Source organism: Acinonyx jubatus, chromosome C1 (genome assembly GCF_027475565.1).
Source record: "Acinonyx jubatus isolate Ajub_Pintada_27869175 chromosome C1, VMU_Ajub_asm_v1.0, whole genome shotgun sequence".
Lineage (NCBI taxonomy): Eukaryota > Metazoa > Chordata > Mammalia > Carnivora > Felidae > Acinonyx > Acinonyx jubatus.
In genome coordinates this window covers 156,899,668-156,917,882 of record NC_069381.1, presented here as the reverse complement: position 1 = coordinate 156,917,882, position 18,215 = coordinate 156,899,668, and the positions used below count along the sequence as shown (strand labels likewise).

The window sequence follows — 18,215 nt, the reverse complement described above, 5'->3', positions numbered from 1 at the left end:
CTTGAGGGGTATTCATAATTCTGCATTAGCCATTTAATGTTGTGACTCCTGTGCACTATCTTGATGGCCCCCAGGGGGCGCTAAAACATCAAGTGTGCTATTCTTCTGGCTTAGAGTAAGACAAATAATTGTGGCTGGTTCAACTAGGCCCCAGTGCTCAGAGGACCTCATCCCATATGGCTTTCATCCTGACACACCAAACCAGTGTCTCTATTTCCTAATCTACCAATATAATTTACCATCAGTCTGGGTTAGCATGACTGTGTGCCTGCTTTTAAGGATCCTATAGGTATTTAGACACCTTTTAAGATTTCTAATAAAAGTATCTTGATTCATTTTAAATTGGACTAAAATATACTTATCATTAGCAGTCTAAATATTCTCTGAGCCTTTTCAAGAGCAGAGTTTCTCCAATTTGCCCCTTGGGATACTAGCTAGTTTCTTAAGATATTAATACATATTTTGGAAACTAGGTCAAATGAGGTTAATCAGGTAAAATTTATAGTAGAAGAAATTGCAGGATTTTACAGAACCACTAATATGCTCAGACCATTATGAGAATGTGGTTTCCCCAACTTACTATTCCCATGGAATCCTTTTTGGTTGAACACTTATTAAGAAATCTTGAATACAGTTTAGAAAATTTCATATTGGAATTAGGATCATTTCATGGGATTGGAGTATGAGATCAGCTATTCTCATGGTTTAAAAAAAACTGTTGACTTCTACAATTGTCAATTTTCAGAGTGAGGGAAAGGTATCTGCTTTAAAACTTAGCCCACAGATATGCATTCTAGATGATGAATCAAAAAGTCTTTGACAGGCTAGTAGAGTTGGTAAAAAGGTAAGAAAAGCCTCTAGCACATTCAGTTAGTGTCTTGGGAGTTGTTCCCAACCTGAGTCCATAAACAGATTCCAATATGGGCCCTGAAGAAAGACTGTCAGATGTGAATCCTGGTTCCGCCACTGTCTAGTTGGGTCTCCATGGGGGAAATATTTACTATCTCTGTACTTCAGTTCTATTATCTGTAATAATACTATTGGCCACATTAGGCCATTTTGATGAATCAGTGAGATAATGCAGATAAAATACTCAGTCCAGTCCTTAGTGCACTAAGAACCAAGTAACTGCTGATTATCATTCATTTTCCTGGAATGGTTTTGGACCTAGAGAAAGGCTTGGCTCCTTCCTAAATGTTCAGTGGATGTCTCCTTCCAGCTAAAGAGCTGGGGCAGGGAGCTGGGGGATTCTGCTGTACATTGGGCTCTAAGTCCCTCAGACTGGAGGCTATTCTAAGGTAGATAAGACATTGGTCTTGTTCACTGTAGCATCCCTAGGAGACTGACACAGAGCCAGAGCCCTCAAAACATTAAAAAATGGAATAAATGAATAGTAGGAAGCAGTCCTTTGATGCCTAGATAAAATTATACTCTAGGTTAGGGGCGTCTGGGTGGCTCAGTCGGCTAAATATCTGACTTCGGCTCAGGTCATGATCTCACAGTTTGTGAGTTCGAGCCTCACATCGCACTCTGTGCTGACAGCTCAGAGCCTGGAGCCTGCTTCGGATTCTGTGTCTCCCCTTCTCTCTGCCCCTTCCATGCTCTAGCACTGTCTCTCTCTGTCTCTCAATAGTAAATGAACGTTAAAAAAAATTTTTTTTTTTAATTATACTCTAGGTTAAAAAGGAAAGAGTGATTTACTTTACTCAAAAAGAAAAAGAAAGGAAAAGAAACTGCAGAGTAACTATCTTTTCTGAAGATACATCTGTAATTGTGTTAGACCAAAATGATGAGAAACATTTTGGTTCTCAGGCCATTATTGTTAAACACTTAGAATTATTATAATTGATGAGTAGGTCTTCCAGGCCTAAATGTTTTTTGTGTGTAAAATCTTGGGCTGCTGTGAGGAGAAAAGTGAGCTGCACATTCCCTTCTTACAGGTGAAGAGACCAGTAAATAGAAAGATTGACCGGCACAACATCTCACAGTCAATCATGAGATGAACTAAGAAAAGTACTTGGGACTCTTGACTTTCAGTCCCATTTAAAAACCACTTTCCCAGGATGCTTCCAATGCCTGGCAGGAAATGGCATACAGCCAATATATCACTTCTGCATGACATAGCAGGAAAATGGCTGAGGAAATATTAGGCACATATAAAAACTGTGTGTGAAATATAGATAAACTTCAAGCCTTTACCGACAAATAAAATTTCTTGGGGGAACCCAATACAATTTCTTTTTTTAAAGGCAGGATGAAGAGAAAAGAAACCAATGGATGCCAGGTGGGAAGCCCTGAAGCCAAACAGAGATATAAATGATTACACTGTGACTGGACAGCAAGGAAACATACCGGCAACCAGTGGCTTTATTCAGAAAATGAATTTTTAAAACATTTCAGAAGGGACAAAGATGCATTACTTTATGTAAATTAATTGCCTCAGATACAAAGAAAATAAATATATTAGTTGACCAAAGGAGCCATTTCAAGCCTGATTGACCCACAAAAGTACCTCTTTTCCAAGTCTCTGCCTCCTTGACTAGAGATATAAGTTTACTAATCAAATGAGGAAATGGAAATATAGTAGGATATCAGAAGCTTTCAAGCCAGACCTAGGATCTAATCCTAGGTGAATTAGTTTTCCTTGCTAAGACTCAGTTTCCTCAACTGTAAAATGGGGTTCATAATATCTGCCCCATAGAATTGTTTTAAGAATTAAACAAGGTATTCAAGAATGTTCTCATTATTAGTAGGTGTTCAATACAGACACATAAATACATAAATATGTAAATAATCTATGTTTACATACATAAATATATATAAATATATATAGAGATACATAAATATATATAAATACATATAGAGATATATACAGAGATATATATATAAATAAATAAGTATATATATATATATATATAGAGAGAGAGAGAGAGAGAGAGAGAAAGGAGTGTGCTATAGCAGAGGTAGAAGATAGGGAAAAAAAGACAAACTGGGGCACCTGGCTTAGTTGGTTAAACATCCAACTTCGGTTCAGGTCATGATCTTATGGTTTGTGGGTTCAAGCCCTGCATTGGGGGGTGTACTAACAGCTCAGAGCCTGGAGCCTCCTTGGGATTCTGTGTCCCCCTCTCTCTCTGCCCTTCCCTGCTCATGCTCTTTCTCAAAAACTGAATAAACATTTTAAAAAAATGAAAAAGAAAGAAAAAAGGACAATATACTATAAGCATTTACATATAAAATAACCTGACGCCATCCTAGATGAAAAAAATTCATTTTGTCTGTTGTTCTGAATATAGAGAGGAACTTTGGTCAGTCCTCAGCCAAGTGTTTCCTATTAGCATCAAACTAGTACTTTCTTCCCCCGAGACAGTGTCTCCAACTCTCTGTTCTTTCCTGAACTTGCTTAGCATTGCTAATCCTGGGCCTCCCTAATTTCACATCATTGGCTGGAAACTGCTTCAGAGGTAGCCAATCCTATTTTGCATGCACATGCAGCCAGCCCCCGCTCCCATCTCTGTACCTCTCTGCCCCGTTTCCAGTCATCCTCCTCTTTTGGGAGTAGTGTTCTTTCCCACCTGGCATGGTGCCGGTCTTAGGGCCCTCCACAGCTCCTTTTCCTGTCTTCTAATCCTAGTCTTTGGCTATTTGACACGGACAGAAAAAAGTGAACAGTATTACTGGCTGAGCCAGTGGAGTAACAAACCAAACCAAACCATGGTTAATGTCAACCCCAAAAAGGTTTAGAGCATGTGTGCTGTGATACCTGCTTTCTCTCCAGCTCCCAGCATAATGTCTGGTACAAGTCTGTGCTTGACATAAGGGAGGGAGGGAGAGAAATTTTACAGGGACATAACCCAATTAGAATAGAACAGTTTGAACTTTTTCATTCTCAATGATGGTATTTAATGGACGTTTACTGGTTTGACTCAGGCCAATAAGCATTTTATTGAGCACCTGCTGTTTATGCGACATACTACAGGCCTAACAATCAAAAGTGACTAACAGATGTGGTGATATCAGTGCATATGTTTTATCAGCTTCAGCCAGAGGCTTTCTAAAATGACTGATGGATACGGAAATATAATACATGAATTTTCCCACTATTAGGCTGCACAAGAAACTCTGGGAGCTGGGACTGAGAGCTACAGACTCACTCACCTGTACCCCAGCCCCCAACAGAAGAGGGGTGCTGTGGGAGGTGGCAGCTTGGGCTCCAGTTTGGCCATGCCACTAGCTCCCTGAATGGTGCTGACCAAGCCGCTTAGCCTCTCTCTGCTTCTGCTTTGTTATTTGTAACAATGGGAATGGACACGATTTTCTTGAAGGAGTCCTTCTTATCAGAAATTCTGTTTGTGCACCACCCAAAAATACTTTTAATCAAAATATTTTATTCAATGGCTCTAAAGGTCAAAAGTGCTTAAAAGGATTAGACAAGGCAAATTATTTTGGATATAAAATAAGTAGTGCGAAAAGCATTCAAGAAACCCATTTTAAAAATTAGCCAATGAGGGGTGCCTGGCTGGCTCAGTTGGAAGAGCACATGGTTCTTGATCTTGGGGTTGTGAGTTCGAGCCCCACGTTAGGTGTAGACATTACTTAAAAATAAAATCTTAAAAAAAATTTAGCCAATGATGTAAGAAGTACTGTATCCATAGCAGGGAGTCTATGTGAGGCCAGTGAAAGTAGATCCTCACAATTCCTACATTATATTTAAAAAAAATTTTTTTTAACGTTTATTTATTATTGAAAGACAAACACAGAGCATGAGCAGGGGAGGGGCAGAGAGAGGGGGAGACACAGAATTCAAAGCAGGCTCTAGGCTCTGAGCTGTCAGCACAGAGCCCAATGCGAGGCTTGAACTCACAAACTGCGAGATCATGACCTGAGCGGGAGTCAGTCGCTTAATCGATTGAGACACCCAGGAGCCCCAGGAACTCACTGGATAGTTTTAACAGCAGATTGAACACAGCAGAAGATAGGACAGGTTAACTCAAAAACAGGTAGGTTAGTAGAACAATTCTAAAACAAAGCATAGAGATAAAAAGAAACGAGAAAAAAAAAAAAAAGAAAAGAAAGAAACAACAGCCTAAGTGTAAGATACATCAGCCAAACTACTAAAAACCAAAGGAAGAAAGAAAAATAAGGTAGATCGTTATTATTCCTCTACTCAAAAGTGCCCAATGGTTTCCCACTTTGCTCAGAGAAAGAGCCAAAGTCCTTAAATTATGAAAGGGTGCTATGCAATCTACATAATCCCCAAACCATAACCTCTCTGACCTCATCTCCTGTCACACTTCCCCTTAGGTATTCTGCCCTGATCACACTGGCCTCCTTGCTGTTCCTCATCAGGCATGTTTGCATCTCAGTACATTTGCTATGAGTCCTGCCTTCCTAGACCATCTTATTCAAAACTGCTTTGCATCTTTCTAGTACTTTCTATTCCTTCTTCCCTACTTAATTTTTCTCCATAGCACCTATCATATGTGAATTTGTTATCTGTTTGATACTAGATATAAATGTGGGATTGTTATCTGTCTTATTGACTGCTATACTTCCAGTGCCTAAAACAGTGCCTGGCACATGGAGGCACTCAAATATTTGTGGAATAAATGCATATTAAGTAAGGTTTGCTATACTACCTGACATGTCTTTGAAACTAAAGGCATAAAGTTAACTAACTCATTATCATGAAGGTCAAGATTTTTATTTATTTTCCAGTGATGATTAGTCTTTTTAAAAAAATTGTTTTAATGTTTTTTTTTAATGTTTTTTAAAATTTATTTTTGAGACAGAGAGAGACAGAGCATGAGCAGGAGAGGGGCAGAGAGAAAGGGAGACACAGAATCCAAAGCAGGCTCCAGGCTCTGAACTGTCAGCACAGAGCCCGATGTAGGGTTCGAACCCGAGGACTGTGAGATCATGATCTGAGCTGAAGTCGGACGCTTAACTGACTGAGCCACTCAGGCGCCCCTGATTAGTCTTTTTTAGTTTATCCCAAAGTTATTCTAGATGTCTAAATTAGTCCTTACACCAATCAACTTAACTTACTATTAAGGAATCACTGAGATACTATTAGGGAGTTTACTAGGCTATAATAATCAGACCATCTTATAAATTATGAAATGCATTTAGAAACAAATAAAAGATTAGAAAACAGAAAAGTATTTTGGGAAAAAAAAGAAAACAGAAAAGTATTTTGTACTTACTCATCTGACATAATTTTTTTGCCAAATGGTAGTCTTGGCCCATTTCTGCTCTCAGGAACTGGAAAACATTAAGAAACTCTTCAGATAAGTACTTTCAGAGAGAATTTAAATGTCAATAATAAACCCCCTAAAAATATTACATTAATTATTAAATATTTTTCTTTTAATATTTCTACATTTTTGCAGAAGTAAGTCTATAATCAATTAATGAAGAATATTTAAGGACTTCCCATGGCAAGGCAACAGAGAACAAGTATGATACCTCTATGTTACTGCAGCCATACTATATGTATATTACTTAACAATTTCAGAATACATAGGTTGGTTCAACCGGCAAAGTTAGTAAAGACATTCATCACTTTAATATCCCTTTGGTTCAGATAGAGCTTTTTTTTTTTTTTTTGTAAACTTAGTCCATAATTACATGACTAAGATTGTAATTCATTTCATTTTACTATTTAAAAAAATTTTTTTTAATGTTTATTCATTTTTGAGAGACAGTAAGACCAAGCATGAGCAGGGGAGGGGCAGAGAGAGAAGGAGACACAGAATCTGAAGCAGGTTCCAGGCTCCAAGCTGTCAGTACAGAGCCCGACGTGGGGCTCGAATTCATGAACTATGAGATCATGACCTGAGCTGAAGTAGGATGCTTAAACGACTGAGTCACCCAGGCGTCCCTTGTTTCACTTTTATTATATTTTTATTGTTACAAAGTAGTACATATTTTTGTATGTAGGGAATTTAAAAGCTAAATAAACACATTCTGTCCCCAACTAAAAAGCATTTATATTTCTACCATCCAGAGATATATATTTTTAGCATCTTCATCATATCATTTTAGTACTTTTCCATAAGTTAAACACATATTCACAAAAACTAGAATTATTCAGTAACTTTTTTTGCTTATTTTAGAGAGAGAGAGAGCATGTATGTGAGTAGGAGAGAGGGGTGGGGGGAAGAGCAAAAGAGTGAAAGAGCAAGAGAGAGAACGAGAGCGAGCGAGAGAGAGAGAGAGAGAGAGAGAGAGAGAGAATCTTAAGCAGGCTCCATGCTCAGCGCAGAGCCCCATGCAAGGCTGGATACATGACCCTGGGAAAATGACCTGAGCCGAAATCATGAGTCAGATGCTCAACCAACTGAGCCACGCAGGTGCCCCTATTCAGTAATTTTTTTTTTATTAAAAAAAATTTTGTTTTAAGTTTGAGAGAGAAAGTACAAGTCAGAGAGAGACAGAGAGAGGGGGCAGGGAGAGAATCCCAAGCAGGCTCCACACGGTCAGTGCAGAGCCTGATGTGGGGCTTGATTCCACAAACCATGAGATCATGACCTGAGCCAAGGTCAGTTGGTTAACCAACTGAGCCATCCAGGCGCCCCTCAGTAACTTATTAAAAATAAGCCACATATCATGATAATTTTCTCCCCATGAAATTAAATATTCTTATATATTTTTTACTTAGGCTACAGGTTAATAAAACTAATGTCCTACTCTGAAACTTACTTAGACTGCTTCCGTTAAAAACTAACCCTAAACTTAGATGATTGTTCTTGATTGTGTGTACTATATTCTGAACATAGAGGCTTCCTCTGCAAGAGGCAAGGGCATGGAGTATTAGAAGAGACACTTCCCCATGCTTCTAGACATTTGATATATACCCAGGCACCATTTTAAGAAGTTCTCTATCAGTTTTTTCAGTTTCTTCCACAGGTATGATTATTTACATTTCTCTAATGGAAATAGAACACTTCTGCAGATTTTTCTATAAACCATTACCTTTACCACAATCCCCACTTTTTCACATATTAATAAATGCTATGGTAAACTCATTAAACAGAATTGTTTTTGGGGTTTTTTTTAGATTTTTTAAATATTTACTTATTTTTGAGAGAGAGGGAGAGACAGTGCAAGCAGGGGAGGGCAGAGGAAGAGAGACAGAGGGAGACACAGAATCCAAAGCAGGCTCCAGGCTCTGAGCTGTCATCACAGAGCCCAACATGGGGCTCGAACCCACAAACCGTGAGATCATGACCTAAGCCAAAGTCGGAGGCTTAACCGACTGAGCCACCCAGGCACCCTTTACATTTTTAAAATCTATTTTCGTCTATTAAGACCTATTTATTTTCATTCCTATTTGTGGTTTCCTTCCATTTTAATTATGGTATCTTGTGGTTTATCTAGGTCATTCTTTTTTCAAATATCCTGTTCTTAAATGGATATAGTAATTTGGTATTTACTTTGAATTTTATTTATTTAATTCCTTTTCTTATTTTCCTTATATTTATTTTGTTCTTTTTCTAGGAATTACTATTTAGTTCATTTGTTGTCATTCCCCTTTGAATCATCATTGTCATCACTTAAGTATTCAAAACCTTAAGCTCTTTTTGAAAGCTTTAATATTTAGTGTTGTGGTTATCACTATTTTCTAAGTAGTTTGTAAGTTTAGTTTTGATTTTGATTTGTAATTCAAGTGTCATCCAGAAGAATACCTTTTAGTTTAAAGTAGTTTTGTTATTGTAGTTATTTTTATTTTCAGTGCCTAGTTTAATTCATAACAGAGAATGTGACCAGTATCATATATAGCTATTATTTATATTTTTAAAATCTTTATGGAAAATTTAAATAAACACAGAAGTAGAAAAAATAGTAAAAGAAGTACACGTCTCCAATTCTCATCTTCAAAAATTAATATTTTGTCAATCTGATTGTATCAATATTACTATACATTCTTTTCCCCAGTCTGCCTAGACTGTTTTAAGATTTTTTTACAGATATCATCTCATTTCACTTTAAATTAAAAACCCAATGACACTATGGCTATTACACCTAACGAAATTAACAAGAATTTCTCAATATCAATTAATATCTAGTCTATTTCATGAAGCATTATGTTAATAATACTAGCCTCAGAAAATGAAAAGGAGCATGGAATCAATTTAAAAATGTACTTAGCACTGACCTATTTGTTGTTGCTGTTAACAAAAAAATGTGTATGTATATATTTCCTTTTAACAGTTCAAAATGCAGTGAAATTAAGAAATTCATGCAATGGATATTTGGCTAAAGACTTTCATGAGAATTGCTTAAAACTTCAAAGTCAAGCTAAATTAAGAAGACAGGTTTAAAAAAAGTGGTTTTACATTAAATTATTTGTGACATTCAGAATAAAGAGATGGGACTTCCAGGGAAGATAGTAGAGTAGCAGGACCCTAAACTCACCTTGTCCCTCAAATACAACTAGGTAACACTTGCATCACTGCAAACAACCCAGATAATGACCCAAAGACTGGCCAAACAAATTCTACAACTGAATATAGAAAAGAGGCCACATCAAAGAGGGCCAGAAGGGTGAGGATTCAGTGGGAACCTAAACCCCATAGATCTGACCACTGGAAGAAGGGAGCCACAGACCCAGAGAGGGGTGAGAAACAGACTATCACACAGGGGGAGCCTGCAGGGGGAAGAGGAATCCCCACAGCATTTGCCTTTGAAAACCAGAGGGGCTAAATTTCCTGACTGCTTACAACCAGAGGGACTTAAAGCCTGAAACTTTAAAACTCAGCAGCCTTGGCTCTGGGAGAGCTCAGAGGGTGATAGGAAGCTGAGCCCTTACCCTTAAAGAGATAGCACAGCAAACATCCTTCAGAGATACAGCTTGTAAACAGTTTGAAAGTCACCTGGAGCTTATGGGAGGGAGAGTTGGTTACCAACTCAGGAGTTTGGGGAGGAACTTCTCCAGGAACAAAGGAGCTGGCAGGCTCCATTTCCCTCCCCTGCCCCTCATCATAAACATACAACTACCTGTGGGAACCAGCACAACACTGGCATTCACTACCTACCTTGCTTACACCACACCCCGCCCCCTCCAGTCAGGCCTGCCTCAGTTCTTGTGTTGCAGATCCTCTCCCCCAGAAGACCCCTGCAAACCTTGCCAGCAGTGCCTCTCCTGACCTCTCACAGAGGACGTGTGCACCTTGTTAAAACTGCATCCCCTGACTGCTCATCCTTTGTGGAGTGCCCAGCTCTGTCTCTGTGGTAGCTGTGTGTCCCCTGTGGAAGAGGACCAGTGCTACCTAGTTAAAAGTGCATGTCCTTCCCACTACTTACAAGAGCAAGAGACTTCCCTAACACACAGAAACAGACACAGAGAGTTAGGCAAAATGAAGAGACAGAGGAATATGTCACAAATGAAAGAACTGGACAAAATCACAGCAAGAGACCTAAGCGAAATGGATATAAGTAATATGCCTGATAGAGAATTTAAAGTAATGACCATAAAGATACTCACTGGACTTGAGAAAAAGGTGCAGGACATCAGTGGGACCCTTAACACAGAGATAAAAAAAAGAACCAATAAGAGAGAAAGAACATAATAAATGAAATCAAAATACACTTGATGGAATAAATGGCAGGCTGGAAGAAGCAGAGGAACAAATGAATGAACCAGAAGATAGAGTAATGGAAAGTAATCAAGCTGAACAAATGAGAGAAAAAAGAGTTACATAAAACAAGAATGGTCTTAGGAAAATCAGTGACTCCATCAAGCATAATAACTTTCACATTATAGGGATCCCAGAAGAAGAAGAGAGAGAATTGGGGGCAGAAAATTTATTTGAAGGAATAATAGTTGGAAACTTCCCTAATCTGGGGAAGGAAACAGATACCCAGAGATCCAGGAGGCACAGAGATCCTAACAAAATCAACCAAAGGAGGTCCACACCATAGTAATCAAAATGGCAAAAAGTAGTGATAAAGAAAAAAAATTAAGCAGTAAGAGAAAAGAAGATAGTTAGCTATAAGGGAAATCTCATAAGGCTTTCAGTGGATAGACCAGAAGGAAGTGGAATATATTGAATATATTCAAAGCGCTGAATGGGGAAAACGTGCAGCCAAGAACACTATCCAGTAAGGCTATCATTCAGAATAGAATGAGATGAAGAGCTTCTCAGACAAACAAAAACTAAAGGAGTTCATGACCACAAAACTAGCCCTACAAGAATATTAAAGGGGACTTTTTGAGTGGAAAAGAAAGAACATACGTGAGAGTATGAAAAGTAGGAAACATAAAAGTAGTAGGACTAAATATTTATGTAAAAAATCAGTCAAAGGATTCACAAAATAAAAGGATGTAATATATGACACCATATACCTAAAACATGGTGAGGAGAGGAATAAAGAATGGGTTCAACTTTAAGTGACCATCAACTTAATATAGACTGCTATATGCAGATGATGTTATATACAAACCTAATGGTAACCACAAATCAAAAACCACTAATAGATACGCAAAGAATAAAGAAAAAGGAACCTAGGTATATCACTAAAGAAAGCCAACAAATCATTAGAGAGAGCAAGAGAAGGATTAGAGAAAAACTACAAAAAAAACCCCATAAAACAAGTAGCAAAATGGCAATATATACAAATCTATCAATAATTACATTGAGCGTGAATGAACACTCCAATAAAGACATAGGGTGACAGAGTGGATAAAAAAACCAAACCCATCTACATGCTGCCTACAAGAGACTCATTTCAGACCTAAAGACACTTGCAGATTGAAAGTGGGGGGATGGAGAAACATTTTTAAAAAATGAAAAGGTACGTGCAAAAAATAAAAAAAACCAGAGTAGTTTTCAAGAAAGAGAGAATAATGACACTTTTTAAAACTATGACTACCTATATTACATTGATAATATTAAATAAAATTGTAAGGTTAAAAAAAAAAAGACCTAAATATGAGACCTGAAACCATAAAAATCCTGAAAGAGAGCACAGGCAGTAATGTCTCTGACATTGGCCATAGCAACATTTTTCTAGATATGTTTCCTAAGGCAAGGGAAATAAACTATTGGGACTACATCAAAATAAAAAACTTCTGCAAAGAAAGGGAAGCAATTAACAAAACTAAAAGATAATCTACTGAACACAAGATATTTGTAAATGACATATCTGATAAAGGGTTAGTATACAAAATATATAAAGAACTTACACAACTGAACACCCAAAAAACAAACAATCTAATTAAAAATGGGCAGGACATGAACAGATATTTCCCCAAAGATGACATTCAGATGGCCAACAGATACAGGAAAAGATGCTCAACATCACTCATCATCAGGGAATTGCAAACTGAAACTGAAATGAGGTATCACCTCATACCTGTCAGAATGATAAAATCAAAAACATAAGAAACAGCAAGTGTTGGAGAGGATGTGGAGAAAAAGAAAACCTCTTGTACTGTTCGTGGGAATGCAAACTGGTGCAGCCACTGTGGAAAACAGTATGGAGGTTCCTCAAAAAGTTAAAAATAGAACTAAACTATGATCCAGTAATTGCATTACTGGGTATTTGTCCAAAAAATACAAAAACACTAATTCAAAGGGATACATGAACCCCTATGTTTATAGCAGCATTATTTACAATAGCCAAATTATGGATGCAGACCAAGTGTTCACTGATAGATAAACAGACAAAGAAGATGTGGTATATTATATACAATGGAATATTACAGATCAAAGAGTACACTTATGATGAAAACAAAGAAAAGAAAAATTGAAAGATTAGAACTATGAACACACATATACATTTTACCTAGATTCAACACTTCTTAACATTGTGCTACATTTGCTTTATCTCTCTCTTTTGATAGGTAAGGTGTAGATAGTCTAGATATTTTTCACAGAAACATTTGAAAGTTGCAGACATTGTAAAATTTCACCCTGAAATATTCAAGCATGGGTCTCCTAAGAATAAGTTCATGCTTCAGTGTAACATTATACCCTTATCACATCTAAGAAAATTAACAGTAATTCTGTAATAAAATATTACATTCAAATTGAGACTTCCCAATTTGTCTTTAAAATTTTTTTTAATTGTCTTTAAGATTTTTTTCTAGGCAGGATTCCATCAAAATTCATGTTGTGATTTTAGTTGTTAACTATATTTTGTTTTTGTTTATTTTTTTAATTCCAGTACAGTTAACATACAGTGTTATATTAGTTTCAGGTAGATAATATAGTGATTCAATTCCATATATCACCCAGTGTTCATCACAAGTGCACTCCATAATCTCCATCACCTCTTTCACCCATCCCTTCACTCATCTCCCCTCTGGTAACCATCAGTTTATTCTCTATAGTTATGAGTCTGTTTCTTGGTTTGTCTCTAATCTTTCAATTTTTCTGTAGGTTTGAAAATTTTGAAAATAAAGTTGAGAATTTAAAAAGAGATGCATTCTGAAAACAAAAGATCTTATGCACAGATACAGCATAACATATGAAAATAAGCAATCTCATATTGTTTGAATATTTATCTGAAAATGAAGTCATGGATTACTTTTATCAGTCCAACTTCAGCTCAGGTCATGATCTCACAGTCTGTGAGTTCGAGCCCTGCATTGGGCTCTGTGCTGACAGCTCAGAGCCTAGAGCCTGCTTTGGATTCTGTGTCTCCCTCTCTCTCTGCCCCTCCCCTGCTCACGCTCTGTCTCTCTCTGCCTCAAAAATAAATAAGAACATTAAAAAAATTAAAAAAAATAAAAAACAAAAGAAATAGTGACAGGGCACTTGGGTGGCTCAGTTGGTTAAGTGTCTGACTTTGGTTCAGGTAATTATCTCACTGCTTGTGAGTTTGAGCCCCACATCAGGCTCTGTGCTGACAGCTCAGAGCCTGGAGCCTGCCTCAGATTCTGTATCTCCCTTGCTCTCTGCTCCTCACCTGCTCATGTTCTTTCTCTCCTTCAAAAAAAAAAAAAAAATTAAAAATTAAAAAAAAAAGCAATAAAATGAGCAACTACAAAGAGTTCGGTTATGGCAAATAGGGTCTTTGAATGCTTTATAATTCACGAATGATATAGATGTTCAGTCAAAGGATGAGGCTAAGTAAAATCTTCCCAATGCTTGGCATCAATTTTTTTCTCCCTTGCTAAAACACCTTATAATATTAAGGAAGTTTCAAAACTCTCTACATATGCTTTATTCTAAGAGTAAAATATGGCAAATGTGTCTGATTTCTTTATATGGTTCCATGGCTTAGCATTTCGGTTAAATTATATTAAAAGGCAAGCACTTTAGCATTTTATGCTAAAACTCTAATTGAGGCTTCTAGCCATGATGGAGCTAACCGAGATCAGATTTTTCTCCCTCCTAAACAACCATAAAACTGTACAAAATATATGAAACAAGAGTTTTCAGTAATTTGACAATAGGTATTATGGGATAGTGATCTGGAGAAGAGAAACAAGATGGGTCCTATTACTACCTCAGTTTACAGGTGTGGGCTATTTCCAGGTACCAGCACAGGCAGGAAGGAACCAGATACCAGTGATTGGAGTGGAAAAAAGACAGTTTGGAGTTCAGAGAGGCCAATGTTATATTTTCAAGAGACCTCCAGCAATCTGCAGAGGTGTCTCTTTGAGTCTTTGGCTGGAATTCATCTGCATATGAGTATGAAGAAACTATTTGAGGCTAGAGAAAGAATTGCTGGAATCAGCAGGTAGAACAATTACTGAATAACACACAGGGCTGAACAGAGCTCATGTTTTCTCCAGCCAGATTAGAAGTTCCTCTTAATACACAGAGCATTGGGAAGAGTCCTCATAAAGGCATTGCCTTAGTACTGTCCCTACAATATAAAGGCTACCCTGGACCCTCCCAACAAAGCTTAAAAGATTAGACTCAAAAAGAGAAACCTGCTTCCAAGAAACCCAACTATGTCCCAGATCAAAGCCCAAAAATATTTAAAGGAAAACTACAAAAGTTTGTACCAAAGAATATGAAATTTTTAATGTCTATGATTTAGTAAAAAAAAAATTACTAGGCATGCAAAGATGCAGAAAAATATGACCCATATAATGGAGAAAACTTAGGCAACAGAAACCGACCTAGAATTGACCAAAACGATAGCATAGCAGACAAGCACGTTAAAATAGCTATTATAAATATGTCATATGATTAAAAGTAATATATGAATAGATGATAGAAATAACTGATATAAAATATTTAAAACTTCTAGAGATGATAAAATATCTGAAATTTTATACACACACATATATGGAGAAAGAGGGAGAGAGGGAGGGAGGAAGGATGGGATTAACAGTAGAGTATAACTATAAGAAAAGATCATGAACTTGAAGAGAGACCAATAGAAATTTCTAAAATGTAATATATACAGAAAATAAACAAAAAAGGAACATCAGTGACCTTTGGGACAACATTGGGTCGTCTAACATACATGTAACTTGGAGCCCAGAAGAAGAGAGAGAGAGAAGAGGTTAAAAAAACAATTATTTGAAGACTTAATAACATTTTCAAATCTGGTTTAAACTATAAACTCATAGACCCAAGAATCTCAATGAGCAGAAGCAATGTGAAGAAAACCACATCAAGTCATATTGTAATCAAATTGCCAAAAATAATAATACGAAAGAAAAAAAATTAAATAATGAGAAAAAAACATATACAGATGGACAAAAATAACAGCAGACATCTTGTCTGAAACTATGCAAAGTATTGGACAATGGAACAGCTTTCAAAGTACAAATCTTCCTCAACTTATGATGGGAATAAACCCATCATAAGTTGAAATAAATTGGAAATGTATTTAATACACCTAACTTACCAAACATCATAGCTTAGCCTAGCCTACCTTAAACATGCTCAGACCACTTACATTAACCTACAGTAGGGCAAATCATCTAACACAAAATGTATTTTATAATGAAGTATTGAATAATTCATGTAATTATTGAATAATATACTGAAAATGAAAAATGTAATGGTTGTAAGTGTATTGGTTGTTTACCCTCATAATTGCGTGGCTGGCTGGGAATTGCAGAATGCTGCAACTACCCAGCAACATGAGAGAGTAACCATACAACATATCAATAGGTAAGGAAGAAATCAAAATTCAAAATTCAAAGTATGGTTTCTACTGAATGCATATCATTTTCACACAATTATACAGTCGAAAAATTGTATGCTGAACCATTAAAAGTCAGGGACTGTCTGCACCAAAAAAACCTCACAACCTACAAATTCCTAGCTCATACATTCTTTAAAAATGAAGATAGGGGCGCCCCGGTGGCTCAGTCGGTTGAGCCCCCAGCCAGCTCAGGTCATGATCTCATGGTTTGTGAGTTCAAGCCCCACCTTGGGCTCTGTGCTGACAGCTCAGAGCCTGGAGCCTGCTTCAGATTCTGTGTCTCCCTCTGTCTCTGCCCCACCCCCTCTCATGTTCTCTCTCTCTCTCTCTCTCTCTCTCAAAGACAAACATTAAAAAAGGTTTTTTTAATGAAGATATTAAGACTTTTTCAGATAAAAGCTGAGAGTATTCACTGCTCACAGAACTACATTATACAAAAGAAACCATAAGAAGTTTTTCAGGTAAAAGGAAAATATTATCAGGTGGAAATTGGGTTCTACACAAAGCTATAAAGAACACCAGAAATGTGTTCCAAAACAGATATTTTCCCATTAAAAATTTTTTTAAAAGAGGATTGACCATTTAAAATAAAGATAGTAACAATGTATTATAGGGCTTATAATATACATGGAAGTAAAATGCATGACAATAAGAAGGGGGAAATTAAAATATATTGTTATAAAGTTCTTACAATATACATGAAGATGTATAATATTAACTAAAGGTAGACTGTGATACCACAACTGGGGTAAAATTGCTTTTTTCTACATAGAATTATCAGTAAATGTTTATGTACAACTTTTGCATGTGATGTTTCAGGCTTCAGTGCCTTTGCACATGTTTCCTATGCCAAAAATGCCATCTCTACTTGTTTACTTGATGAATTCCTGAGCTTCCCTTTTCCTTCAAGTTTCTAAAACTCCAATCTTCTAAAAATTCTTCTAAAAATCTTTCCTTTATCCCATTTCTTCTACTTCTACTCTCAGTCACTTAATCCTCCCTATTCCCTGAGAACTTCATATATACTTCTACTAGCACAGATTTCATTTTATTATAAATTGTACTATACACATTATACCTGTTAGTTTTCAAGGGTAAAGATATATCTTTCTTATCTATGTCTAAATGTCCCCAATAACTAGCATGGTGCCCAGTTGTGTAGAAAGCATCCCTTAAAGCAGTCCTTGCAGAGTTTTGTACCCAAACTTTTATTCCTGTTTCTGCCTTGGGCAGAATAAGTCACTTCCAGAATCTTCTCTCACCTCTCACTTCGTGAAGGTAGTAAGAGAGATGAGTAGCTAGGTAAGCATCTGTATATGGGCAAGGATATTTTTACTATTTTTTCAATCTTCAAGACTATACACTACTTACTTTAATATTTTTAACTTTCTTACATTATAATGCACAAGTTAAACTTACTTCTGCCATTAACTCTAATGGAGCATGAGTATCTTTATTAGGGTGACTGTCTTCATCATTATCATCATCACTGGTATCATCTTCACCATCATCATCTGTCGATTCAGATAACTTATCATCAATACCCTGAAGGCAACGTTTGTTATTTTTCTCCTGCTCTTGAAGGACTGCATCTTTGCCCACTTGACCTAAAATAGAATATGCATATTTTTTTAATTTAAATTTTTATTTTAGAGAGAAAGACAGAGAGAGAGAACATGCAAGCCAGGGAGAGGGGCAAAGGGAGAGAAAGGGAGAGACAGAGACAGAGACAGAGAGAGACAGAGAGAGAGAGACAAAGAGAGAATCTTAAGCAGGCTCCATGCTCAGCACAGAGTCCACTACAGGTCTAGATCCCGTGACCCTGGGATCGTGACCCGAGCCAAAATCAAGAGTCAGACACTCTACCCAGGCACTCCAGAATATGCATAATTTAATCAATACTGAAAAGTTCAAAAATTAAAAATGGTTACTCCTAAATTAAAATGTATATATACTATATGGCTCCCTGTTCTGGGGTTTATTTTTTTCATGACTAAACAGCACTGCAATGAACTTACCTGATTTCCAAAAAAAAAAAAAAAAAAAGTAATACAACTACCAAGAGGGAAAAAAACAAACCCAAAACACTGAAC

General features: G+C 36.9%; 1 protein-coding gene across 7 annotated transcripts in view; it reads right to left on the bottom strand.

The window, feature by feature from the left end:
- ERICH2 (glutamate rich 2) overlaps positions 1-18,215 on the bottom strand; it is a 45,211-nt gene that overhangs the window by 10,801 nt on the left and 16,195 nt on the right. For all 7 annotated transcript variants that reach the window (XR_008295425.1, XR_008295426.1, XM_053215264.1 and 4 more), the window contains 2 exons: positions 17,542-17,729; positions 6,207-6,264 (listed from right to left, as the gene is read on the bottom strand). Coding sequence is in view for 5 of the 7 variants with exons in the window: in XM_053215264.1 (XP_053071239.1) it covers positions 6,207-6,264; positions 17,542-17,729 (246 nt within the window). In the remaining 2 variants the exon portion in view is untranslated. The remainder of the gene's footprint in view (positions 1-6,206; positions 6,265-17,541; positions 17,730-18,215) is intronic.